The sequence below is a fragment of the Alternaria conjuncta genome (genome assembly GCF_024043145.1).
Source record: "Alternaria conjuncta strain BMP 0040 chromosome Unknown scaffold_37, whole genome shotgun sequence".
NCBI classification, from domain to species: domain Eukaryota; kingdom Fungi; phylum Ascomycota; class Dothideomycetes; order Pleosporales; family Pleosporaceae; genus Alternaria; species Alternaria conjuncta.
In genome coordinates, this window is record NW_026250126.1 from 25,758 (window position 1) to 51,759 (window position 26,002).

At 53.9% G+C, this 26,002-nt stretch overlaps 10 protein-coding genes across 10 annotated transcripts; 3 read left to right on the forward strand and 7 right to left on the reverse strand.

Moving 5' to 3' along the window:
* Nucleotides 1-508: 508 nt before the first annotated feature.
* J4E85_011535 (uncharacterized protein) lies at nucleotides 509-2,479 on the reverse strand (the record flags this gene model as incomplete). Its single annotated transcript, XM_051475737.1, has 4 exons — nucleotides 509-2,049; nucleotides 2,099-2,276; nucleotides 2,327-2,415; nucleotides 2,464-2,479. The coding sequence occupies 4 exons, from the start codon at nucleotides 2,477-2,479 to the stop codon at nucleotides 509-511; spliced, it is 1,824 nt and encodes a 607-aa protein (XP_051320411.1).
* A 1,688-nt stretch (nucleotides 2,480-4,167) lies between these two features.
* Nucleotides 4,168-4,789, forward strand: J4E85_011536 (uncharacterized protein; the record flags this gene model as incomplete). Its single annotated transcript, XM_051475738.1, has 2 exons — nucleotides 4,168-4,255; nucleotides 4,311-4,789. 2 exons carry the CDS (start codon nucleotides 4,168-4,170, stop codon nucleotides 4,787-4,789), a joined length of 567 nt encoding a protein of 188 aa, XP_051320412.1.
* A 121-nt stretch (nucleotides 4,790-4,910) lies between these two features.
* On the reverse strand, nucleotides 4,911-5,586 carry J4E85_011537 (uncharacterized protein; the record flags this gene model as incomplete). Its single annotated transcript, XM_051475739.1, has 2 exons — nucleotides 4,911-5,076; nucleotides 5,141-5,586. 2 exons carry the CDS (start codon nucleotides 5,584-5,586, stop codon nucleotides 4,911-4,913), a joined length of 612 nt encoding a protein of 203 aa, XP_051320413.1.
* Nucleotides 5,587-5,920: 334 nt separating this feature from the next.
* Nucleotides 5,921-7,360, reverse strand: J4E85_011538 (uncharacterized protein; the record flags this gene model as incomplete). Its single annotated transcript, XM_051475740.1, has 1 exon — nucleotides 5,921-7,360. One exon carries the CDS (start codon nucleotides 7,358-7,360, stop codon nucleotides 5,921-5,923), a length of 1,440 nt encoding a protein of 479 aa, XP_051320414.1.
* Nucleotides 7,361-7,655: 295 nt separating this feature from the next.
* On the forward strand, nucleotides 7,656-8,787 carry J4E85_011539 (uncharacterized protein; the record flags this gene model as incomplete). Its single annotated transcript, XM_051475741.1, has 2 exons — nucleotides 7,656-7,819; nucleotides 7,887-8,787. The coding sequence occupies 2 exons, from the start codon at nucleotides 7,656-7,658 to the stop codon at nucleotides 8,785-8,787; spliced, it is 1,065 nt and encodes a 354-aa protein (XP_051320415.1).
* Nucleotides 8,788-9,058: 271 nt separating this feature from the next.
* Nucleotides 9,059-9,282, reverse strand: J4E85_011540 (uncharacterized protein; the record flags this gene model as incomplete). Its single annotated transcript, XM_051475742.1, has 2 exons — nucleotides 9,059-9,251; nucleotides 9,278-9,282. 2 exons carry the CDS (start codon nucleotides 9,280-9,282, stop codon nucleotides 9,059-9,061), a joined length of 198 nt encoding a protein of 65 aa, XP_051320416.1.
* A 43-nt stretch (nucleotides 9,283-9,325) lies between these two features.
* On the reverse strand, nucleotides 9,326-10,739 carry J4E85_011541 (uncharacterized protein; the record flags this gene model as incomplete). The annotated part of the gene is made up of 2 exons (XM_051475743.1): nucleotides 9,326-10,035; nucleotides 10,100-10,739. The coding sequence occupies 2 exons, from the start codon at nucleotides 10,737-10,739 to the stop codon at nucleotides 9,326-9,328; spliced, it is 1,350 nt and encodes a 449-aa protein (XP_051320417.1).
* A 498-nt stretch (nucleotides 10,740-11,237) lies between these two features.
* Nucleotides 11,238-19,552, reverse strand: J4E85_011542 (uncharacterized protein; the record flags this gene model as incomplete). The annotated part of the gene is made up of 6 exons (XM_051475744.1): nucleotides 11,238-12,016; nucleotides 12,067-16,239; nucleotides 16,289-16,483; nucleotides 16,536-17,214; nucleotides 17,271-19,360; nucleotides 19,423-19,552. The coding sequence occupies 6 exons, from the start codon at nucleotides 19,550-19,552 to the stop codon at nucleotides 11,238-11,240; spliced, it is 8,046 nt and encodes a 2,681-aa protein (XP_051320418.1).
* Nucleotides 19,553-19,913: 361 nt separating this feature from the next.
* Nucleotides 19,914-24,380, forward strand: J4E85_011543 (uncharacterized protein; the record flags this gene model as incomplete). Its single annotated transcript, XM_051475745.1, has 2 exons — nucleotides 19,914-21,352; nucleotides 21,398-24,380. The coding sequence occupies 2 exons, from the start codon at nucleotides 19,914-19,916 to the stop codon at nucleotides 24,378-24,380; spliced, it is 4,422 nt and encodes a 1,473-aa protein (XP_051320419.1).
* A 356-nt stretch (nucleotides 24,381-24,736) lies between these two features.
* Nucleotides 24,737-25,463, reverse strand: J4E85_011544 (uncharacterized protein; the record flags this gene model as incomplete). Its single annotated transcript, XM_051475746.1, has 2 exons — nucleotides 24,737-24,799; nucleotides 24,852-25,463. 2 exons carry the CDS (start codon nucleotides 25,461-25,463, stop codon nucleotides 24,737-24,739), a joined length of 675 nt encoding a protein of 224 aa, XP_051320420.1.
* Between the last annotated feature and the right edge of the window lie 539 nt (nucleotides 25,464-26,002).

Sequence of the window (26,002 nt, forward strand, 5' to 3'; positions counted from 1 at the left end):
TGGTGGCAGCGTGCATCAATATAGCTTCAAGTGAAGCGACTAGGGCAAGCGCCCTGAACATTACTTTTTGAAGGACCTCTGTAGCCGGCCTGCATGTAATGAGCCTCGAGGTGGCTGTTCGCACTGAGGCATACCGAATTCCAAGGCAAACTAGGCAAATGGGGCTTACGCGGGTCTTTTGGCTGTGAGGGCTGCATGCAGACTGCGACCGCAGTCGATAGGCCGATGATCGTGATTGGACACATTGATTGCGACATGCGAGTACTATCTGCACGGTGAGAAGGCTGAGGAGTTGGCATGAAATGTAAGTGGGAGAGGTATTTTGGAAGTAGCCGCACGATCACATGCAAGCAGAAAACGGCAGGAGCACCCGACCGCCTCACCTTTCATCGAGGTCCTTCAAAACCTAGCCATCACTCCCCAAACTGAATTGAATCAAGTTCCTGTCATCCACGCCATGATGAATCGTTAATTTCTTTTGCTCATCTTTCGACTATTGGTTGACGTCTCACGCCTTCACGCTCCACACCTTGATGCTCGCATCGCCTCCCGCCGAAATGACCTTGAGACCCTTCTCCCATGCGACACCATTGACGCCATCCTTGTGAGCGTTGAGAGCCTTGATACGCTTGCCAGGGTCTTCTGTGCTCCAGACCATGACATTGGTGTCCAGACTGCCACTTGCGGCGTAGTTCTCACTCTCGTCCCAGGCCAGACAGGTAATGCGTGCGGTATGGGCACTCCATCTGTCCGTGATGACCTTCCAGTCTCCACCTACCTCAAATGCGTAGATCTTGCCGTTTCCAGCACCCACTGCCAGCTTCTTGCCTGAGGCAGAAAAGGCGAGTGCGGAGATGGGAGCTGTTGCACGGCGAAGCACTGTGTCGGTCTCCTTGAGCTCAGTGCCAGAAAGGGTGTAGATGTGTACTAGCTTGTCGTCTCCACCAACAGCAACGGTAGAGCCGTGCGCTGCGATTGAAGTAGGGGCAAATTTGACCGGTAACGAGCTGACCTGGGCGCCCTTGGAGTATACTGCGATGGCATCGGTAGAAGGAATCAGCACGGTGCTCGATGTCGCGGCAACGCCCTTGGGTTGGAATTTGAGATCGTGAGCCTCGCCAGTGAAGATCTTGTCTGGAACAGACATAGAGCGTAACGTGTCATCCCAGCCAACACTGTACAGCTCCGCCTCATTCTTGCTGTCGGAAGTCGTGATGCCGGCAACGTAACTCGAATGCGCTGCGCCTTCAACCTTGTCAGCCAATCCAGTTGTGGTGTCCCATGCGAGGACTCGGCCGTCATAGCTTCCCGTGGCAAAAGTAGATCCAGCGATCGCAGCCGATGTAATGTTCTTTGAGTGGCCTCGGATGATGCGCGTTGGCTTTGGGTTGCCGTCGACAAGGTAGTTTAGGTTTCCTTCGAGATCCACACTGACGATTAGACCATCACTGCGGCCGGTGGGCCATACCACACCGACCTGCTGGTCGGGTATGCTAGCGACGCCTTCCTCGCCCATCCTCCAGGTCTGAATGTTCTTGCCTGCTTCCGGGTCCCATATCCGGACCGTCTGGTCCGCACTGGCTGTGACGAACTTCTTTGAGTCCTTGGACCACGACACGCCGAAGATGCTGCCAGTATGTACACCCTCGCCAATCTGTCCCTTTGCCTCGCCAGTCTTGCCATCGTATAGCCATATGCGCTTGTCGGCGCCGACGCTTGCGAATACGGAACCGTCCGGGGAGAAGGCGGTGCCGAAGACGAAGCGGTTGTGCTGACCTCGCAGACTGGTGTTGAACTTGAAGGGGGCGCCGTGGTAGAAGACCAGGCTGGTATCGTCGGAGCCTGTGGCGGCGCGGAGGGGTCGTTGCTGGCGGATAGACACGCAGTTGATCTGTGACGAGTGGCCTGAGATTTCGCCCACGCTGTTGCCGCTGTCTGCCGTGATGCAGTGGCCGAAGCGCTCCTTGCCGTCGCCGACAGCTATGATGCGCTGCGAGTCGCCATCCCACGCCAAGTCGTTGATGCGGCCTGCGATGATGTGGTAGTCGCCTGCACCGCGTCAGCTCCCTCGCTCCATGTCCTGCTATGCCTCACCCACCTTTTGTAGCTCCTTCACCGGCGCAGTCCCACACCTTGACGGTACCCGAGACATCTCCACTAGCTACGTAGAAGCCCGAGGGCGAGAAGCGGGCGACCGTCGTCTGAGTCGTGTGTTGGGTGTATTGTTTGCTAACAGCCGGGTCGTCGATGGAGCGCAGGAAGACGGATTTGCCTGACTGGATACTCAATTAGCTCCGCGAAAGCTCTGGGTAGTTGGGAGACTCACGGCATAGGCAATGCGTTCGCCCTTGGGGTCCGAGGAGAGGGGTGTTGCCTGTCCGCGCGTTGTCGAGGGGGACGCTGCCCAGATGGCGTCTGTTTACGGTTAGTAGTTGCTGCGAGAAGCTATCTGGGAGCTCATACCTGATACTAGAGACATTGTGCGCGCAGCTCAAGGGACAGTGAGATAGCAAAGGGAATGGGTTACGTCAATTGCAGAGGATGTCTGCCTGTAGTTGGCAGCGTTGGCGGTGGCCTATGCCTCGTCACCGCCTACGTTTCAGCGACCAGCCACGAGTCGCGGGGCAGGTGGGGGTGGCTCCTTCCTGACAGCTCACCTGGGGGTAGCTACTTCACATGTTACTCCAGGTACCAGCTCTACATGTCAGCACCCATGATCCGCGTTCCTTTTGCTGATAGTCTGGCTTTGCTGCATGCTCAGCCAACATCGCATTCCATCATCGAGGCCAGGTCTAGAACGAAATACCGCCGAGACCACTATGTAAATAGCTCCTTCGATCAAGGATACATCCCAGAACCACATGCGCATGCTTGCAATTCACCGCTGACTGCATGGAAATATCTGGTTGCGAATTGAAGAGGCTGGCAGACGGAACAACCTTGGAATGCCCCAGCAGACCCTTGGCGCACGTCATTTCCGCGCGTTGCAAGTCGCGTTGAGATGTCTTCAAGTCTGAACTGATATACAAGCACATTCTGCATCATTGACTCTCTGTCTCGCACGTCGCCCATTCTGAACGCTATTCGCTTCCCTCGTTCGCTGTCGCGTCGTTCGCTGTACAACGTCATCACCCGGGAACCCGGCATCCGGTAGCCTACATCCTCAACATCATCATCACCAATCTCATTGCGGAAGAGCAAGGACATCAAATACCATCAACATGTGTCTCATGCGGTCTTACGAAACGCGCGGTCGTACCGTCATTGAACCACCTCCCCGACGAGGAAACTACACGTCCCATACACCAGCTGGCGTGATGCGGCTGCCGCGCGAATGGCGCCGGACTTCAGTCGAGAGCTTCAGCGACGACGGCCGCTACGTCGAGTACAGGTTCGTAATAACTTTATGGCACCATTGGTTGTCTGACACTTACATCATCCAGGCGATCGCGATCTCGTCCCCGTGCTATTGAGTACGTCGAAGAGCCTCGCATACGTGCAAGGAGCCGTGCGGGGAGTCGGGCGAGGAGTGTGTCCAGGCGACGCATCAGCGACGTTGAGATTGTCAGGCCAGCAAGGACCAGCTACATTGACCCACGTGGAAGTGGTTATGTGGACGAAAGGGTTACGAGGCGAAGTGTCAGCCGCGTGAGACATTGAGGAGTCACATCTCTGCAGACGAGAAAATGAGGTATGTGTGATCACAGAACAGAGCAAGCTCGTGCGTGCTAACACGCTCAGATTTTGAATTGAATATGTACATATGGGATACATAGAAGTTTTGTAATTACGAACGTTTAACTTTCAACAAACCAACAATGCTTGCGGCAAGAAATGTCCCGTGTTGCGCGCCAACTTCTTGAAGCCTACCCACTTCGAAGATCATCCCTTCAGGCCTAACACAACAAGCCATCTAATAGCTCAACAGCAATCTACGATGGAAATATTTCGGAAACTCCCATCCGGAGATAAATAATAGTGTACATCTTAGGGCGTAGCAACCCCTGCCGCTAACCGCTTCCGAGCTGCACTCCAAGGTGGGGCGCTATATCCGACTCATAGCTAAACTTCGTCATCGGATTTTGAGTCACGATGAGGGAACGACATACAAGTCTTTGAAAACAACGCTCATTCTCACTAATCTACTCATCGTCCCAATCCCACACCATGGCATCCAACCCAATGCAACGATGCTGCATCATCGGCGTAAAGCACTCAGGCACACCACAAGGCCAAATCAAATACATCGACAACAGTACACCTCCCTTCATCCCCATCCCTTAACCCTTCCCATCTAACCCACACCCCAGTCCGCACATACACCACCGCCCCACCCAACAACCCCTTCCCCTCAAACGCCATCCTCATCATGACCGACGTCCTCGGCATGGACTTCCCCAACACCCAACTCATCGCCGACCAGTTCGCGCAAAACGGCTACCTAACCGTCATCCCCGACGTCTTCAACGGGAGCGAAGTGCCGTTTCCGGCTCCGGAATCGTTTGACTTGCAAGAGTATGTTGAGACGGTTATGCCGAAGACTGATACTGTGGATCCTATGTTTGAGACGGTGATTAAGCATTTGAGGGATGAGTTGGGGATCAAGAGGTTGGGCGGTGTGGGATATTGTTTCGGCGGGAAGTACGTATGTCGGTTTTTGAAAGAAGGGGGGTTGAGGAATGGGGGGATTGACGCGGGGTTTACTGCTCATCCTAGTTTTGTGGATGTGGATGAGGTTAGGGGTATTAGGGGGCCGTTGAGTATTGCTGCTGCAGGTATGACTTTTTGATTACAAAACTCGCTTTTCATTCATTGCGTCCATTCCATTCATCCCACCTACTCCAAAAAAACCAAACTGTCAAAACAGAAACACAAACAAGAAGAACGCACTAACAACACCAACAACAACTCTAGAAACCGATTCCATCTTCCCAGCTGAGAAGCGGCGCGAGACGGAGGATATCCTCAAGGACCACACCGTTCCGTACCAAATGTTCCTGTATTCGGATGTCGAGCATGGGTTTGGCGTTAAGGGGGATTTGTCGCATGCGAAGGCGAGGTTTGCGAAGGAACAGGCTTTTTTGCAGGCGGTGGGTTGGTTGGACGAGTATGTTAAGAAAGCGCCGGGGGTGTAGGGGACTTTTCGGGGAGGTTGGGGAAGTTCGTGAGGGTGTTGGCCAGGTGTGGTATGGCTGTTTCATCAGCTGAGTGTGCGTCTTGGAGGACGGTGTCGTATTCGTGTAATGTACATTTGAGCCTTGTGATCTCATCTGGTCTGGCGAGTTGCTCCAAGTTCTCAGTCGTGTACTTCTCCAGCCAGATAGGATCCATCATCTCGACATCGATACTAGCATCCGAAAAGTCGCAGTACGTCCGTACGAAGTCAACGATCGTGTCGATCGAAGCCAAAACTGCTGAGAGCACCCAGGCGCAGAAGCTGATGGCGAAGTATGTGAAGAGGAACAGAGTTATCAGAAGACAACCCCAGAGATAGCCTGTGAGGATACTGTCGAGTACTTCGTTGGGTTGCGGCATGGATGTTGATGGCCGGAACATGACCGCTTGGTGGGGGAAGAGAGGTGGCATGGTCGTGAGGTGAGGCGGTAGAGTAGGTTCGGTTGGCTTCTGAGACGTAAGACTGCGATGAGGCGTGCTGACGACAATGTACCGAGTGTAGCGATGTCGGTGTTTGTAGTAAGGCTAGCCGAAGACGATTTACCGTTCGTAGCAATATGAGTACCGAGCAATGGTGGGTGTTGGACCGCGATGGTTGAGGTCGGGATTTGTTTGCGAGAACACGCGAGATGGCTAGAAGGCTACAGCTGCGCTTGCCTCGTCGTCGAGAGCCGCGCCTTACGACCCGGGTCTATCCGTAAACACTTCTCGTGTTCAGGTGATAGATAGAAAGTGCTGCCTTGGTTCAAGAAGAAGGTGCTGACACGCCATTTTCAACCACCATCTTTACCATCTGGTCATCGTCTTTCGAACTCCCCCCTTTATTCTGAACTTTCTCCGCCCAAGGCGGCTCACCATCCTCATCAAACTCCGCCCACTGAAAAAAACCACAACTCTCCCTCCCCGGCACATAACCCGCATGGCACATCCACATATACCGCCCCCTCGATTCCCTCTTCCTCGTCGCACACCTCAACACAGTCGAAACACCACACTTGCATTTCGGCGTATACCTCGGATGGAGGCTATCCTTGTAGAACCGATACGTGATATTGAGACGCTTGTTCTTCGCAAGCGGATGAGGATCGATAGCTTGGGCCGGCGCAATCGAGTGTTTCCATTCTTCTTGCATCTCAGCATGCATGACCAGGAGCGAGTTGTGTGGTAAATGAATGCTGATTTGGCCTTGTGCGTCCGCGAGAGAACCGTCGTCTTTTCGGTGCTTGTCGTCGTCTTCAGCGACGGTCTTGCGGACCCGGAATTCGCGCGCTACGCCGAGGCTTAGACTGCCGATGATGGCTCGTGGACCGAGGTAGGTGAGTTGGTCGGCGTGGTATCCGACGCTTTCTTGTGGTCCGTCGTAGCAGTTTACAAAGGCGGTGTTTGCTTTCCAGGGGTGAGGGGATTGGTATCTGAGTTTCTTGCCGTTGGGGTAGAAGTCGCGGATTCTGCGTTGGATTTCGCGGTTGACGGCGTCTTCGACTTGGGGGCATGCGTTGAGCATTTCTGGGAGGCTTTGTCGGACATCCTGGATGGGATTAGCATCTTGGTGGTGTTCTTTGTCAGCGGTCCTTACCTCGATCTGGCCACCGTTGTAGATGTATTCCGTCTTTTGTCTTTCCGCCTCTTCTAAGCTGTTGACGTAGAAAGAGTACGTGTGTGGGCTTACAACAACTCTGTCGAACAGCTTGAACTCGTACCTGTCGTAGGTCGACGAGGCTTCTAGTAATTGTGACAGCAGTGCATCCGCTTGCTTTACCGGAAGGAAATTATGTATGATTGAACAAGGCGTATGTACCTCGATGTCTTCTGGGCTATAGAGAAATAGTGTCTTGCCCTTTCTCACAAGTGGCTTCTTGTTTAGGGTTCCATTGGCGGGAGCCATGCGATACGAGCTCAGGGACGATTGATAGCCCACTGTCGATGATGCGGGTCGCTTGCGTGGGGATGTATGAGGTCGTGATAGACACTCCGAGGCTTGTTCAACGGCCCCCTCAGCAGCGAGCAATGCTTCAAGCAGAGTCCCTTCATCAACCGTTGGATGCAGCGATGCCAGCAAGGCCAACTTGAAATCGGTAGACTCTTCTTCTGGGTCTTTAGCCTCCGAAGGCCGCGTGCTCGTACTCGCCACTGACTTGGGCGGCCCCCCATCCCACTTCCTCTTGCGCGACACGAACGCGTCCATACCGACTGTTGTGGGTTGCAATGTTACTCATGATGCACCGCTGAAGTAGATGAAGTTCTTCATCAGTGGCGACTGGCGTAAAAGAAGACGCGCTGTCACGGGACAACCTCCGGCGCCACACCAGCCCCGCCAGAATCCAAAGGCGCCTCGGTCAACCGACACCTCGTCATCCGCAACCATGCTACAGCACAACATCCACTCCACGTCTCGGCGCGACATGACGCGCCGTACCATACCTACCATACCTATCCTCCACGCGCCATAATACCATATCCACCCCCCTTCACCACCCACGATGCTCGAGTTCCGCACCCAAGGCTTCAACGGCTACTCGGTCAAATACAGCCCCTTCTTCGACTCGCGCATCGCCGTCGCAACATCCGCCAACTTCGGGCTCGTCGGAAACGGACGCCTCTACATATTAGGTCTTACAGCGAATGGCATCGTAGCCGAGAAATGGTACTTCCATCACCCCTCTTCCACCTTTCCACCTTACTATCACATGCTAACCCGCCCGTGTCCCCAGGTTCGACACGCAAGACTCCCTCTTCGACAGCACGTGGTCCGAAGCACACGAGTCCCAACTCCTCACCGCCGGCGGCGACGGCTCGGTAAAACTCTTCGACATAAACGTGCCCAACTTCCCCATCGCATCCTGGCAAGAGCACGCGCGCGAAGTCTTCGCCGTCCACTGGAACCTCGTGTCCAAAGACACTTTCCTATCCTCATCCTGGGACGGCACAATCAAGATCTGGAACCCAAATTCCGAGGCGAGTATAACCACCTTACCGACGCATTCATGTACCTACAGTGCGAGTTTCAGTCCGCACAGTCCGAGTGTGCTGTCAAGTGTGAGTAGTGATAGTCATTTGAGGGTTTTCGATCTGAGGACGCCGGCGAGTGCGAGTAATCACTTGACGATGAGTGTGCCGATTCATCAGCCGCCGACGGCAAGGATGGGACATGCGCCGGGTGTGGGTGTTGCGCCTGCAGAGGCGTTGACGCATGATTGGAATAAATATAGGGATACTATCGTTGCAACCGCAGGGGTGGATCGCGTGATACGCACGTTTGACATAAGGATGCCGCAGCAGGGACCTGTTGCTGTTTTACCAGGACACGAGTATGCGGTTCGGAAGTTGAGTTGGAGTCCGCATTTGAGCGATATATTGCTTAGTGCGAGTTACGATATGACGTGTCGGGTGTGGACAGATGGGAGTGCCATGGGTGTGGGGAGTGTGAAGCAGGAGAATATGCTGGAGGATCCTATGTTCTATGGCGGGGGTAGGGAAATGGGGAGGATGGGGAGGCATACCGAGTTCGTTACGGGTGTTGATTGGTGTTTGTTTGGCGCGGAGGGCTGGTGTGCTAGTACGGGTTGGGACGAGAGGGTCATGGTATGGGATTGCCGGGCCATCATGCAATGAAATGACGACGTTCCATGCAACATGCGCTCGACACTGAGATATATCTATTCTCCATTCCCTACAAAAGTAACAATGCTCAGCGAGATACATCGCGAGTCATAATGCCGACCACCAACTCAACGAGACAACAAGCAAAAGACAGGGTATCATCCCATAGCTACACCCAGACACCGAAATGCAAATCCCACATGCGCCGCCCAAATGCCGAAGCGCAGAAACGCCTCTATGCTCCTTCCTTCTATCATCCGCTTTCATGACCTTCCTGTAGGTCTCAGAGGTTCAGAATATCCTCAAGAGCACCGTCCATCTCTTGCATGTCTTGTGCGCTGTCTCCTTGCCAGTGCATGCCCACTGTATCGTCGAGCTGCATTGGTTCGCCGGAGTCAATTTCATGGCCTTCCTCCAGATCCCCGACGTTCAGAACATCGTCAAGCGCATCGTCCATCTCCTGCGTGTCTTGTACGCTACCTCCTTGCCAATGCATGCCCACTTCATCGTCGCTCTGGATCGAGTCGCCAGGGTCAACTTGAAGACCTTCCTATAGATCGCCGAGGTTCAGAATATCGTCAAGCGCATCGTCCATCTCTTGCATATCCTGCACGCTGCCTCCCTGCCAGTGCATGCCCACTTCATCTTCAATCTGCATCGGGTCGCCAAAGTCGATTGTCCAAGTCTCGCCGTTGAGGTCGTGCTTAATCCCATTTGCAATGCCATTGATACCGTTCGTGATCGCACCATTCGTAAGCGGTTTCGCGGGCGCATTATAGATATCCTCGATGCCGTGCGTATCCAGAAACCTCGAGTTCATTATCGATCCTGCAATCAGCGGTGTTTGTCCGAGGTACGAGTCTCCGAGTTCCAGCGCGAGTCTCAAGTCCTCCATACACAGGAGTTTCCTCTTTCGTCGCTCTTCTGCTTCGACGGGGAGTTCGCCGCCGATGCCTCGGGCCAGCTCGCCGCGGTCTACTAGTCTTTCTTCTCGCGCGAGCTTCTTCTTGAATTCGCCTGTGCGCACGTATCCAGGGCCGTTGCTGCTCACCTTGCCTAGTAAGTTTGCCAGTGCTTCTTTTATGTATGTCTCGGTAGCGATGTTGAGGTAGTCTGGGCAATCGGACGTATGGCCCTGAGGCAGCCCGAACTCGTAGCATATTGGTAGGAGGCGGTAGGATATCGTCGTCGCGGTGGGGAATTCGTGTGTCTCGGCGTAGAGGGCCGAGGTATACCGTTTGCGAATCTCGAGTTCCCAGTCTGATGACGAGTTGTTAGCATTTCAAGACATAGAGGAATGGTATAGCAAATGCCGTGCACGTACTCGTCTTTCCAAATCCACCGCCCTGGTTGCTGCTCGGCCCAACATCGAGTTGCTTCGCCCGTCTCGCATCAACATACTCCTGCACCGGCCCAGCAGCACCCGCGCCCAAGCCCTCGAGCCCCGTACTCAGCGGGCTCTCACCTGCCGGTATGCCCTTCAGCCGCTTCCTCTCCCTCCGACTCAATTGCATAACCTCGTGCTTTAGTCTCTTCTCGCTCTCGTCCCCTGTCCCCTTGACCGTCCCGCTCGTCGGCTTATCACTACTCGACACCCAACTGGCGATGCCTGCTTCGGGCGGGTCGCGCCATATGTTAGCGTAAATCGCCGTGAAGAGCGCATTGTGCGCGTGTTCGAGGGCGGGCGTGGTGAGGATCTTGGACAGCTTGTGGGACAGCTCCTCCTGGTTGAGGTTGCCGAGGAGGAAGAAGGAGAGGGCTTTCTTGTAGATGGTCCAGTCTGCGTCGCTTATGGAGCCTTTGACTGCGGCGTACAGGGGCTCGACGTCGACACGGGGGGCGCGCGGCGCGTTGGGCTTCTTGGTGAGGTCCGTCTGGAGAGATGCGAGGCTGGGCAGGGTGCCCGACGAGAGCGTCGGCGTGGTGGAGACATTCATGTCATTGGGCCGTATGGTGCCTGCCATGATGGCGGTGGAAGCGCGCCGTGGTGGCGCTCAATGCGTCGTGATGTGCGCGTTGCGAGGTGGTCGCGCGTTGGACAGATGCGCGTGCGGGCTGTGGAGAAGGCTGAGGGCGGCGGGAGAGCGACGCCGGGGTCTGCGCGACGCTTCAAGAGTGCCAGCGGGGTCGCACGCGTATGCAATGATGGTCCCCGATGACGGGCAAGGAATGCAGGCGTTGTGCGGGGCCTACGCTGATGGACAAGCATGCAGTCGCGGAGAGCGTGAGGTCAGAGCTCGGGGGTTTGCGGAGTTGATGCTGGGGCAGCCTAACAACTTCCACGAGCCCCATGAAACCTCCACCACATGCACACTTGGCTTCAGTCCCAGAACATTCAATGTAACTTCCATTCGCTATGCACCTATATACTAACATGATTCGTTTTCACATACGCTCCCGTCCCAAGGCTAGTGCAGTCGCTTTTATGCCCTGTACACCGTCCCATCCATTGTACGGTATCGCTAGTTTTCACCAAACACATCTCCCAACTCTACTTTCCCTACGCTCCAAATCTCTCGCTCATCTTCCATCTCGTCGCTCGACAAGCCGAGACCTCCTGCGCCACCTTCGGCCTCCTTCCTCTCTCTGGCTTGCCCAGCCAGCCTCATGGCAACCCTCTTGAAGTAGTCGCCCATGCTGCGCTGTTGACCAGCAGACAGGCTCTTGCCAGGTCCAGCCATGTACTTGTCGAACACGGCCGTCTCTTCGTCCACCACCGAGAAGATGGCAAGGAACGCCGCTTCAGCCGACAGCTTGACTGGAATCACCGGATCGCGCACCGATGCGAAGACCACCGGTATGAGGAGCGGGATATGCGGACGGATCAATTCGTTGTGCTCTCGAGCAACTGTACGAAGCACCACAAGCGCCAACCGCCTCGTGTCGACGGGATGGCCAGGCTCCACTACTGGCGCAAGAGCCTCGAAAATGGGCTTGGTATGGTCGAAGCTCTTGCTGCTCTTCTCCGACAGTAGGTATTTGCCGGCGGCGAGGATCGAGTTATCCGAGATGAACGGTTGCGAATGTCCAACACCCTGGCAGATGACACTCACAGTCTCGTCTGCAAACGATTCTGTCAGAGCCTCGGGAGCATCTAGCAGAATGGCATTGAGCGCCAGTACAGAAGATTTGTTGTAGTGGGTCGTAAGCACGCGAGCCTTGAGAAGACTGGACGCGACATCCTCTGGAAGGCAGCTGATGAGGGCACCCAGAAGTCGAGCGTTTGTAATCGCCATTGCATCTACCCCATGTTAGTCATACTGAGCAGGATCAGAATCAGTCTAAACTTACCATTAGAATCATCGCTCTCGTTGTCGATGAGACCTAGGATGGCGTTTCTGCTTGCTTCGCTCATGTTCTTGCCTGCCTTGCTTACGACCTCAAACAAGGCCTTCAGCATAGCCGTCTTGACATTTTCGTCGCTTGTCTTGGATCCCGTCACCAACTCAGCGATGAGCGGGTCCACCCTTGGTGTAAGCTTGATCAATGTACCAAGAGCCTTGGCTGCTCGCGCTCGCAGTACATCTGAGGATGTATCGGCAAGCGACTTAGCGAACGTACGCTGGAGTTGGGGCAAGAAGGGCTTGAGGAAGGTCGGGATCTTCTCTAACAGGTTGTTGAGTGTGAGCAGAATAGCTGCCTTTACCTCGACAGATCGCTCGGTGACCACACGGATGAGGGGTCCTGTAATCTGAGTAACAAACGGCTGGAGTGACTTCGCGCTGGTGCGGTCAATGACGTCGGAGATGGCCAGAGCAGCTTGAGTTCGCTGGTCCACCGAACCGTTCATGAGACCCTGCAGGAAAATAGGCAGGATGGCGTTGATACCCTTCGGCAGTGAGAATCCAGGGAGGTCTGCACCAGCAACACCAACTTGGTTGAGTGTTTGGCGAGTGGAGATAACAAGCGATTCCATCTCTTCTTTCCGCAGACGCTTGCTTGTGAGAGTGCTAAGAGCAGTCCATGCAGCCTTGACGACTTCGGTATCACTATCGCCGAAGGAGATGAGAAGTGCCCGAATGAGGTCAGGGTAGTATCGAGAGAAATCGACGTCTGCCTCAGCGAAGAACTTCGCCAGATGTATGTCGGCACGTGCACGTCTCCGCTCATCGTCATGTTTCGACAAGGCAAGCATGACGCTCATGGCCGTATTAAGACCATCAAATTCATCCACAGATAAGAGGACCTTGTCGAACGATGTTTCGAGCTCTGAACGGAGTTCTTCGTCCTTGGAAGCGATGACATTATCCATGATTGTGTTGAGAATGTTCGGCAGTCGTCGGGTCATAGCAGAGCTTGCAACTTCAGCCAACGACGCAATAGCGCGGGCATTGAAGGCAGTCATAGGCGAAGTGAGAAGTGTTGGTAGGAGATTTGGTAGAATGATGTTTGATCGTTGTTGATCTGTGAGGAGGGTGAGAAGCGCTGATAGCGCGTTTTGCGCATCGTCGTCCGAACGCAGAAGATTGAGCAGGTAAGGTAGGACCTGGTCGACAGCCCTCTTGCCAAAGATTTGTTGTAGAGCGTCGAAGGCTTCCGCCGCTGCTTCTCGCACATCCGCGTTGGGATCCACCAGAGCAGTCCGTACAACTTGGATAAGAGTCTTCTCGTAGTCCTCGAGTTGCTCTGGCGAAGCAGCTGCGATGATTTCGCGAAGGGCGATGCAGATACCCTGCTTGGCGTCTGTATCGGTGGTATGTAGACCTTCCTCGAGGGTAGGCAACAATGTAGCAAGTACACCGTCTCCAGCTTTGCGAATGAGCTCTCCCAGCGCGTTTCCGGCGATGACCTTCTGCTCCATGTTTGAGCTTGCCAGACGGCGGATGAGAAGTTGAGTAAGCGTAGGAATAAGCTCGCGCAGAGTACGAGGACTGGCCACCAATGCCTTCCATACGTTGATGGAGGCTGTTCGTACAAGGCCAGACGTGTCGAATCTGCAAATGTATAGAGCAGACAGGACCTTGTTGCGCTTCTCTTCTCCGAGGACTTCGAGTAGCGATTGACCAGCCTCTTTCGCGCCCTCTTCCACCTCTTCCTCTTCCACCTTGCCGCTGATACCTGTGAGGTTGAACAGCAGGTCTCCCACAAGCTCCACGGAACTGAGACGAATCCTGTAGCTGTCATCTGCGAGACCCCTCTCAAGCTCTGGTAGCAGCAGGTCGATTGCCTTGGTGGCAAAGTTCTTGACCAAGAGACGACCAGCTCGTAGGGCAGTTTCTCGGATCGATTCCACTTCGTCCGCAAGACCGCCGAGAATGGGAGGAATGATCTTGCTGAGGTAGTTGGCGAAACTGTTTCCGAAGCAAACTGGCAAGAAGATGAACAGAGACATGAAACCTTCGCGGACAGAAGCTCTGCTGCTGGCCACATTCTGCAGGATGCTTGGCAGTGTCTCTTCCAGACGTCCGGTTCCGAGACCTGCAAGGACCTCTGACAGAGCTTGGGCAGAACCAAGTCGATCTCCAGCACCGGTATCGGACTTGAGGGTAGACATAAGACTTGGGATAAGATCTGGCAAAGCATCTTCTCCAAGCTTTTCGACGAGCGAACCGAGCGCTTTTGACGCGGTAGCACGTGTAGCCGGTACAGGATCGACGATCGCAACCCGTAGTCCAGCAACCAAGATTGGCAGATGGGATGTGAGGTCCTTCCTTTCCGAGAGGTATGCCAAGCTGCCGATGATTTGTGAGGACTTCCGCTTGGTTCCAGAGCGATCGCCCAAACCACGCTCGAGAATTCGCACCACGAGAGCGAGAGAAGGCGCATCGAGGAAATGAGCGAACTGGATCTTGATCAGAGCATCGAGCGCATCGTCTGTGTACTTTGTGGGGTCGCTGAGAGCCTTCAAGATGATGTTGACGACGCTCTTAATCTCAGGATTGCTGATGACTTCACCGAAGCGCTGTAAACTTCGGTTTGCTGAAGATCGGACTTCTTTGTGGCTGTCTGTCAACACAACGGTCAGGGGTGGAATGATATCGGGCAAGCTAAGAGCCAGCTGGTTGGGATCGAGATACGCCATGGCTCCCAAAGAGTCACAAGCACCCTTCTTACTACGCCACTGATCCTCATCAAGACCTTCCAAGAGGATTGGTAGAACCTGTTTGACACCAAAGGAACTGAGCGTGGAGAAGCAAGTCTTGGCAGCATCGAGACAGGCTTCTCGGACGTCTGCACTGGTATCGCCGAATCCAGCAAGCAATTGAGGCACTAGCTGGATGACGTATGGTTCGAACAAGCGACCGAGGATCAGCGAGAAGAGCTCATATGCCAGGTATACTCCCTGCCTTTGGTTTATGTCTTTCTTGTTCTCGCTAGCTCCTTTGAGGGTGGACATGATCCGATGTTCTTTGAGCAGACCCAGACCCTTACCGCGTACGACACCCGCCAGACCATAGGCAGCACCGCGACGCGAGGCATACTTCTTTGAAGTGAGTAGTTGATCCATCATCTGATTGATGTAATTCGAGACCTCCTGTTCGGACGTACGGACCAGAGGGGGCAAGCATTGGGCGACGGCGTATTGCACAGTTTCGGAAGGTGTACTGAGGGTCGCCAACAGTCTCTGTACGACTTTGGGGACTCGCTCATCTCCAGCCGCCAAATGACGACCCAATGCACCATAAAGGATGATGACTGCTTCGTTGACTTGATCGTACATCTCCGACTTTCGGTCAGGGGCTTCAAGAGCGTTCTCGAATAGTTCCATGAGAGGCTCGACCTTGGTTTGCGCTTTGACGGTGATGACTGAGGTTGCAGCCTCGATCAACTCATCTCTGACCGCGGGGCTTCGGTCTCCCAAGGGACCCTCGTAGATCAGGAAGTTTAAAAAGTCTACAAGATCATCGGGCTTGAAACCTGGTGTCATCTCCTTGAAGGCAAGCGCAATACCGTCTCTACTCTCCCAAGGGTCGCGAAGATCGACCTTTCGTGGCATGCCGTACTCATCACGCTCCGGAACGCGTGGCTTGGCCTTTTCGGTGTAGGTCTCGCGTAATCTCCGTAGAATGTCGTCAAACGTGTCAGGGAATTTGGTAATGATTTCGCCAATAGCTCGTGCGGTTGCCCTTCTGAGTGGTTTGTCGAGAGAGTCCAGGTAAGGCAGCATCTGGACGCCAGCATCTGCTTTGAGTTCTAGGTCGTTTTCGTCCCAAATTGTTCGGGCCAGCTCAGCGTTCTCAGACTCATCGTCATGGCAAGCAATGAAGATCTCTTCACTGAAGGTCAGGTCGTTCATGTCGAGTTCAGCGTCAATGGCTTGCAAAACTGCGGTTCGGACGCCAGTCTCCGGCACGATGGTACCACGCAGCAAGGCGCCCAGCTCATCATTGGTAATGTTCGGGGCCAGTCCGCTAGCGAGATTGGTGACACAATCCTTGATTATCTTGTAATGCTGCTGATATTTCTGCATGGACCATACCAGGATCTCCAGCAAGGCCTTGCGGGGGAGACGAGAGTCAGTGCCTTTCAGAGGTGTTAGCAAAGTTTCAGTGTTTGTGCTTGAAGAACTCACAGGAGTTGGTATGGAAAGTCAACACTTCGATAGCCAGGATCAGCTGCTCGTCAGCTTCTTCGGGCGCAGATTTGCCAATACCACCCTTTTCTAGTACAAGGAAAAGCAGAGGGAAGCAGTAAGCCAAAGATACTGCATCGAGCGGCCTCTGTTCGCTCAAGAACCGGAGACGGTAGAGGACGCGTGTTACCAGATCTAAGATTATCAGTAAGGTCCAAAGTTGAATTATCGGTCGAAATGTACTCACCACCAAGATCCTCGTCTTCATACTCGCTAGCAAGCTGTATAGAACCGATTGTTCGCAATACTGCTACACCAATAAATGGTCGCATCATGCCTAGACGGTTGGATACCCGCTCGGAGCACGAGATCAAAGCAGTCGCTGGAACGTCTCCCAGCAGAAGACCGGCACCAGCACGAATGGCTTGGATCAAGAGATCCACGGCAGGTCCCATCCATTGCTCCGCCTCTGTCGGAGGTCCAGTAGCGAGACTCCGGATAATGCCCACGCCTCGCCTCATCCTGTGCTCTGTGCCAGTCACTTCTTTCCTGATAGCGGACTCTTTAGCCAGCTGGGCGTTGACCTTGGCCTGGTCGTCTGCGCTCAGCTTCTTGGCTTGGCCCTTCTTTTGTGCAAGCTGTGCTCGTAGCTCTTCTTCCCACTTCAGAGTATCGTAGTCTTTCGTGTTCTTGTCGATTACCACAGGTGCTTTCTTCGAAAGGACGTCGATATACGCTGTGCCCTCTGGTGTACGGAAGATGGCTGCTTCGGTCGGTCCTACAGATTCCATCTGCTTTGGGTCGAGGTCTTCACTGAACTGCTTGACCACTGCCGGCAGAGCTGCCTCTGGCGCCACGAAAGCCATGTCGGTATAAGCGCTGTAAGCTGCTGCATCAATGGCGGGTAGTTTCTCATTGTCTTTGTTCTGTGTCGGACGTTAGCGATTGTTCGTCGAAAATATTGATGTCAGGGCAATAATACCTCCGTTGCTTCGTTGATAGTGCTCACAAAGTCTTGCAAGTTATCCCGGACGACCTGGCCTGGATCGACACCCATGCGAAGGCATAGATCGATCCAAGACACTCTTGGCATGATCTCTTTTCTTGCTAATACAACGAGACGCATGGCCTGCTTTTGTAGAGCCTCAGTATCGACACTTGCGTTCTCTTTCTTCACTGTCTCTGCAGGCAGGCATATGCAGCTCAAAACAGCGCCAAGCTCAGCTGAACCTGCTTTGGAGGCGAACGCAGCGCTCTCCTTGTCTTCTTGTTCACTTGACCTGTACCACGACCACAATCCTTCTATTATGATATTGCTGATCTTCTCGGGCGAGGTTTGAAGATATGCTTCTGTCAAAGCCTGCTTAGTAGCCGCCTTCGCCTTGGCGGAGACGCTGGGAGCGACGATGAGAAAGATGAACGCCTGTGCCCATGCATCTGCGACTTCCTTGGAAGCTAGTGTGACGTCTGGCGCAATGGCCTTCAAGGCGCGTAGTGCAATGGAAACGTCCTCTTCTGAAGACAATTTCGAATAGACTTTGGGGTTGAGAAGGATGGAAGGCTTTGGTTGTGTGGCGAGCGATTGCGAGATGACATCAGATTTCTTATAGATGGATCCCAGCTTCTCGTCCTTCATGTTTTGTACTCTATCGATGAGGAGCGCAACAGTGTAGTGTCCTACCGTGACCAAACCACTCTGGGTCGCAGGCAGCGGGTTTGCGTTGACTTCCTGCCAAATCTCAATGAGCTTCGGCAGAGTTGTTTGGCAGAACGCAAGTACGTCGGGTTGAGCTTGCTGTTCATCGGAGAGATTCCACCAGAGATCTGCTGCGCGAATTGCCCAAAGCTTCTTAACGGGTACGCGTTTATCGGCCATGCCCTTGATAAAGGCATCTGAGACGGCCTTGTCAAGAGCAACTCCGTTCGCCAAGCCAAAGTTCAGGTGGGTTGTTATTGCGGACACTTCAGCTACGACAGCTGGCTCACTCGGCTCCTTCAAGGCTACTGGAGCGATACCTGCTGGGATCTTCTTTGCCAGGGTTATTGACTCTGGTAGCGCTGAGAGCATCTGAGCATGAAGGACCTTCTGGTCAGCACCGGAGACTTTGCCTTGTCTTAAAGGAGTAAGCACTTCGTCTGCGACCTTGTCAATCTTGGCATCATCTTTTGATCGCGAAGCCAAAGCTTTGAAGGTTCGCAAAGCGCCTGCGCGAATGGCAGCATTGCTCGATTTGACATTGGAAAGCAGCGGCTTCAGCATGTTCCCTAGCAAAACATCGGAGAGATCCATAGACTCGGGGAGGGCCAAGAACATGGGTGAGACGATGTCGTTGAGTACTACTTCGGGTGCTCTCAGCAAAGCCTTTTCGATGGGTGGTATGACATCCTTCCGCAGCTCTTCCAGGGTAGGGAAGCTGTCAAAGAAATCGTGTAACGCATTGGAGATGTGGTCCGGCAGCTGGCTCCTTGATCCGACAATCTCTCGTGTGTAGTAGGTGTAGTAGTCTTGTTTGCGGCCTTCGAGGAGCGGCTTGACGGTCGGTAGACGGGATGAGACGCCAGCGATGACGCCGAGGAAGACAGCATTTCCAGCTGTGGGCGCGCTGCCCTTTGCGGTGAGGTTCGTGACGAGTTTGTCGAGAGCGTCCTTGCCAATTGCGTCGGAGCGGAAGATGGCGCGCAGGGCCCGGCGTGTCGAAACGAGGGCCGCTATGGAGAGGCGGCCAGCTCGCCGGTCGCCCCCAGCGCTCACGCACGTCTCGAGTACGCGCGCATTCGCCAGCGCCACGTCCAGGCCGAGCTTGGCCCAACGTTCAGGCGACTTTGCAAACTGCAGCAGCAGCACGGAACACCAGTCGTTGAGCACAAAGGCATTGGCGTGCGCGATGGCCTTCTTGGAGCATTCCTGCGTCAAGAACTTGACCACCGGCGGCAGTATCTTGTCGCCATGGGGTCCGTTTACCAGCGACTTGAGGACACCCTCGACGGCGCGGCGTGATTCGCGGTCGTCGTATAGCGGATATGTTTCGAAGAGGAGTTCGAGGAGCGCTTGGAGGTCGGCAGTGACGAGGGCTATGAGAGATTGTTGAGTCAGCCATCGTTCGCGTCCACGTGCAGTCCCCAGAGACACCTACAGTCGTCTGCGACCTTAGTCTGCAGCCCCGAGAGCTCGTTGACTCGGCGCTTGGTGGAGCTCGTTATGAGCTTCGGCCGCAGCTCGTCGCGGTGGATTGCCCGCGACTCAGCGTCCCCATTCACAGCCATGTCGTCCAGTCCACATGTGAAGGCGGGTGCGGGGTGTTGGCGGGGTTGCGTGTCGGCGTCGATATCGCGAAATGATGCGCCAAGAGTTCTCGTTTATTTGCTAGGGCAATGACATCGCCTCGCTCCTGCCTCCACAAGGTGTGGAGCGCCCTTCCACCACCAAACCCACTGGCCTGCGCCCTCGACTACCACCCGACCGCCCCTCTTGGAACCGTTGCGCCCTATGCGTCCAATAAACTACGACAACTCGCCCAATCTTGATCTCGCCCGGGATCAAGCCCCGATATACTCTATACGGAAGCCCGCCTGAGACCCCTGCACCTCACATTACCACCACTCAACCAAACTAAGAGTTTTTGCCATGGCGAAGAAAAAGAAGCCCGCCGGCAACCCCGCCCGTGGATTTGCAACGACATCCGTTGCAAGTAAGCCAAAGCCCGACAGAATTTCCACAGACGTCCCAGCCAAGGTAGTCGCCCCGGTACCGTCAAAGGAAGCCGCGGCTGCACCAGAGCCCACGGAGGTGTTCCAGACGCCCCAGCAGACCGAAGTGGTCAAGCCAGAAGTCGCGCCCACTCCAGAGGAACTCGAAGCCCAACTAGAGCGTGATGAACTCCAGCTGCTTGTTGAGAAGCATGCGCCCAAGGTCCGCCGCGAATCTAGTCGACATGTCTCAAAATTCCAGACAGACCGTAGGCTCCTCCGCGGCCAGTCACACGCCATGACTGTTCACGACTGGCTTCCCGGCGAAATTCTTGACAGCATTATCCTCCTAGCCCAGGCCGAGTCGAATGACTCAAACAGGAGACAAGGGCAACAGTCCCTTCTTAAAACCCTGACTGAAGAGGACGCCATGTCTAAGCTTTGGACCCTTGATCTTACCCTACGTGAGCTAGGCTTCTCGCAAGACCAAATCCAGCCGGTTCTGAGATGGCTGTGTGCCAACGCCGCCGGTGTCGATGCATCCTCTGGTGTATGGGGGCTTCAAGAAGCGCTGGAATGGCTTGCTTTGGACCAGTGCGAGGATCACTCCTTTTCGTACGAAGAATCGCAGCCCAAGCGTTCAACACTCGAAGATATCGACATCTCTCGGCCTACCACACCGCCGCCCCGCCCATCAGCGAACGGAGCAACCGCAACTGGACCCTCACCTTCCACAGCAGCTCTCAACGCCTCGGTACCGGCGAATTTCGATGATTCTAACATTGACGTTAGTGACCTTGATAGCGACCTCGAACTCGATGAGCTCATTCCAGCGTATCTGAAGATCAAGGGCAAACTATTCGAAATTGATCCTCAACTAGTCGATGCCCCTGCACGGAAGTCGCAGAAAGGTGCAAAATCTAAGAAGTCGGCGCCTGCGCCACCTCAGACTCCAGCCGTTCGGAAGTTGCTTTCTCAGTTGCAACAGCTGACCTCTGATGCCCTGTTTGACGAAGAACAAGCTGAAGCGCAGTGGCCCGCGAAGCGTAACCAGATTGCGCAAAGTCAAGCCGAAAAGAGGCAACGCCAGGACGCACAGCCCAGTGATTCGCCCGTGCAGACCAAAGACACCTCCCCCGACATTCCCGTGTCGGCCAAGGCTGAAGCTACTGCCGCATCGTCGAAACCTCCAAGCGAGCACGAAGGCGAAGAAGATGCTGATCTGCTCGGAGGCATGTTTTCCGCAGTGCCTGACGCAACGCCTGCCCCAGAGAGTACATCCAATGGTTCAAGTGCTGACAATATAACCTTGCGCGACTTTGGCAAGATGAGCGGAATGTCCCCCCGCAAAGTGCTCGAAGAGGCAGTTCGATCAAGGTAGGTCATTCGACTACTTCTTCCGACAATCACTAACAGATCCAGGGATGCTGGTGCACGCTTGACTTATAAAATGATCTCGCCTACTACGTATACTTGCCGGCACTCGCTGACAATCTTCTGGTCTAAGGAACAAGACTTCGAGTACGACACGGAAATTACCGGTGTGGTCTGTACTCCGTACAGGAAGCAGGTCACGCTGGCAGCGAACGACATTGCAGCTGTATCCCTTGAGCAGAGTGAAAGCTTCATCTCGGTCGCGGCCCTCTTCTCAATATCCGCATCTCTGCTTAAGGAGGAAAAGGTATATCTGCGTCTTCCCTCGAACTGGAGAGAGGTCTACAGGGAGTTCTTGGAGCGTCGGAAAACACGCCTAGATGCGGCAGATCGTGATGCCATCAAGCACTATCGCTCAATCATTGAAGATCAGATCGAGAACGAAGAGTCGGACGGTGTTGTGTTTACAAATCGCTTCAAGGCGCGCAATCAGGCCGCGACAAGCTCTAGTACATCTAACTCTGGCTATAGCACACCGGTACGGCACTACGACGGTCTAAGAGAGCAATGGTTCGCCAAAGCATCAACCCCATCATACCAGCGCATGCTCGTTGGTCGAATGAATCTTCCAGTCTTCAACTTCAGAGATGAGATTTTATCCACTGTGGACAAGAACCAGGTCACCATAATCTGCGGTGAGACTGGCTGCGGAAAGAGTACGCAAATTCCCGCCTTCGTCCTCGAGCACGAGCTATCGCAAGGCAAGGCATGCAAAGTCTACTGCACCGAGCCCCGACGTATCTCGGCGATCTCGCTCGCCCAACGTGTGAGCGAAGAACTAGGCGAAGGACCCAAAGATCTGGGATCCATACGTTCACTTGTCGGATACGCAATTCGGCTTGAGTCAAAGACTTCCTCCCAGACTCGCTTGGTGTACGCGACAGTGGGTGTGGTATTACGAATGCTAGAGTCATCTGGAGGCTTACAAGAGGTCACTCATCTGGTCATCGATGAGGTTCACGAAAGATCCATCGACACAGATTTCCTTCTGGTCATACTTCGGTCACTCATGGAACGCCGACCTGAACTTAAGGTCATACTAATGAGTGCCACAGTAGATGCCGCACGCTTCTCAAGGTACCTGAACGACGCACCGATCCTGACAGTACCAGGTCGCACCTTCCCGGTTCAGACTCGATACCTGGAGGATGCGGTCGAGTTGACGCATTACGCTGGAGCATCCGACGCGACCAAAGCTGCCGCCACGAGCGACAACGACGAGGATGACGGGATTACGAGCGATAAATCCGGTATCCCCAACAAGCTTCCAGGTTACAGCCAACTAACACGCGATGTGCTCTCTAATTACGACGAGTATGCCATTGACTACGACCTGATCACACGATTGATCGAGACGGTCGCGTTTGATCCGCAACTGAGTCGCTTTAGCAGCGCTATCTTAGTCTTCCTTCCGGGACTTGCTGAGATTCGTCAGCTCAACGACATACTGGCTAGTCATCCTTCGTTCAAAGCTGACTGGTATGTGTACCCGCTACACTCCACTATCTCGAGTGAGGATCAGCAGGCTGCGTTCCTCGTTCCGCCGCCGGGCGTACGCAAGATCGTGCTTGCTACCAACATTGCCGAAACCGGAGTCACAATCCCGGATATCACCTGTGTTGTTGACACTGGTAAGCACAAGGAGATGAGGTTTGACGAGCGCCGACAACTATCGCGTCTTACTCAATCCTTCATTTCAAGAGCGAATGCAAAGCAACGCCGCGGTCGTGCCGGCCGTGTACAGGAAGGCCTGTGCTTCCACCTCTTCACGAAATACCGCCACGACAGCCTCATGGCAGAACAGCAAACCCCCGAGATGCTCAGACTTTCGCTCCAAGATTTGGTCATGCGCGTAAAGATTTGCAAACTTGGTGATATCGAGGCTACCCTGGCTCAAGCACTCGATCCGCCCTCCTCCAGGAACATTCGTCGCGCTATCGATGCACTTGTAGAGGTCGACGCGTTAACGCCGAATGAAGAACTAACACCTCTTGGTCGTCAGATCGCGAAACTTCCGTTGGACGCGCACTTGGGCAAGCTTGTACTGCTTGCAAGTACGTTTGCATGTGTTGATGTTGCTATAACCATTGCTGCCATCGTCTCTTCGAAGTCTCCATTCTTGACACCATTTCAACAAAAGCAACGCGCTGACATCGCTCGCCTTGCGTTCAAGAAGGGCGATTCCGATCTCCTCACAACTTACAACGCCTACAGGGCTTGGAAAGCAGTATGCACTACTCCGGGACGGTCTGAGATGCAATTCTGCCACAAGAACTTCCTCAGTCCGCAAAACCTGGGCAACATCGAGGACCTCAAAGCACAGCTCTTCTCCTCGTTGGTTGAGGCCGGGTTCATACAACTCACGCCCGACGAGCGTCGCGCGATAGGCCGCTACCGGAACACGACACGCCACCGCGTCTTCGTCGAGGTGCCAGCACAATACGACATCCACACGGACAACGATGTTATCGTCAACTCGGTCATCGCCACAGCATTCTACCCCAAGATCCTGACCCGCGAAGGCAAGGGCTGGCGAAACATCTCCAACAACCAAACCGTCAGTCTAGGACCAACATCCGTCAACAAAGGCTCGCGAACAGCCGACTTCCTATCCTACTACAACATCATGCAATCCAGCAACAAGTTCTACAACGCTCACTCGACCTCAATCGCCTACCCACTTCCCATGGTACTCATGGTCGCTGCCGATATGGACTTCAAGCTCCATGCAGGCGTGATCAGTCTACCCGGCAATGTCATCCGCTTCGCAGTTCGTGAATGGAGGGCTGCTGTCGCGCTGAAGGTGCTGAGACGCCGTATCAAGGAGATATTGGCGAATAGCTGGAAGAACCCTGCGCGGCAGTTGAGCGATCGCGAGAAAGAGTGGCTTGGCTTGTTCTATAGGATGTTTGAGGAGAGGTTTGAGAAGGACGAGAGGATTAGGGAGAGGGCTGGTGGGAAGGCGAAGTGAGGTGTTGGGTGAGGTTGGGATATATTAGATGGATCACTTGTAGATATGCATTGTGTTGGTGTTGTATGTGTTGGTCCTAGGCTTTTGCTTGCATCACTATGACATATAGGTACAACGAATACAAGATCTATAAATACCACTAGCAATATGCGTCGCGCATTCCACAAAGCTATCACAAGGGGAAAACGCGGTCACCATGGTTGACATTGAGATATACGAGAAAACAAGGTACAAAATTCAAACCAGAGTAATGGAGGCTAGACTATACAAGAGGCCTATTTAAAGAGACCAAGATCTTCCACGCCGCTTAAAGCTCTCAATCATCCTTTTCCTCCTCTCTTCTACCCGCCGTCCAATTATAACGTCTCCGAGGAAAACCCAAATGTTCCCCCATGTAACAGGCGCTGCTGCACGCTCCGCTATATCGCGGAAAAGGGCCTGCGAAAGCCACCACATCTGATCCAAACATACTCCAGGTGAACCCTCCCCAAGCACTCTCGTTCGCTCTACTATCGCGACAACGAACCAACGCTCGGGGGCCCAGAGCGCCGCTTTGATGACGTGGAATAGCTGCCACAGGTCGGCGGTTAGGCTGTTCAAACAGCATTCGTGGACTTGGAGTACGACCGTGTCGTGCACTGGGTTGTAGATAGCCATCGACCCACTGGCGTCGAAGGTCGTAAGATCGGAAAGACGGCTTCTCAAACGACATTCTTGGATAGAGTTTACGGCGGCGTCGTGCGCTGGATTGTACACGAACATGGAGCTGCGCGAATGTAGTGTCGCAACAGCGTTACTCGTGAAAACTTGATGCAGAGGCTGTGTGCGGAGGGCCTCGCTGCGGAATAGACGGCTGGTGTGGTACACGGAGGGGAGCTTCGGTAGCCGTATCGTTGTGCGAGGAGTCGCGGATTGCGAGTCGATGTTGATGTTGTTGGTTTTGCAGGATGAGGGTGCGTGAAGGTGCAATGACAATTCATCTTCACGCTGCGCCATGTCTTCCTCGAGAGTGTAGTTTATGATCATGACTTGAAGTTCTGCTGAAAGATCGGGGAAGCGGGTGAAGGTAGCTGGGGCGGTCATTTTGGCTTGTTGTGATCTCTTCCCCTCTGTGGGCTGAGTAATATCCCAAGTATCGTTTAATTCTGATTGGTTTTTGGTTTTTGCGTGGCTTTTGCGTAGCTTTTGCGTGGTATATGCGGTTTTATGTGTGCGTCGAGTGTGGATGTTGAGAACTTTGCAGGGATAAGAGACGAAAATTTCTTTATATACCTTTTTGATGCTTTAAGCTCAGCCCAAAGCACATCCGTGCACTACTGCTTGAAATCATTGATCATTACTATGCCATAGTTGTGGTTGGTCATAGAGTTGAGCTGCTACCACGTTCCCACACCCTTTGACTCACGTAGAAGCCAGTTGTAACCTCAGCAAGTTTTGCGTCTTGTCTGCCAAAAACACGCATTCTTAGTTGAGACTGTCGCATTGAGCAGTGACATGCCGCAATCCAAACATTTTGCGAGTAACCCTCAATCCACTTCATCAGCGGGTACGGCGATGACGCAGAACAACGAGCCACTCATAACTTCCTCAAATCATAACACTCCCGTACACACACAAACAGT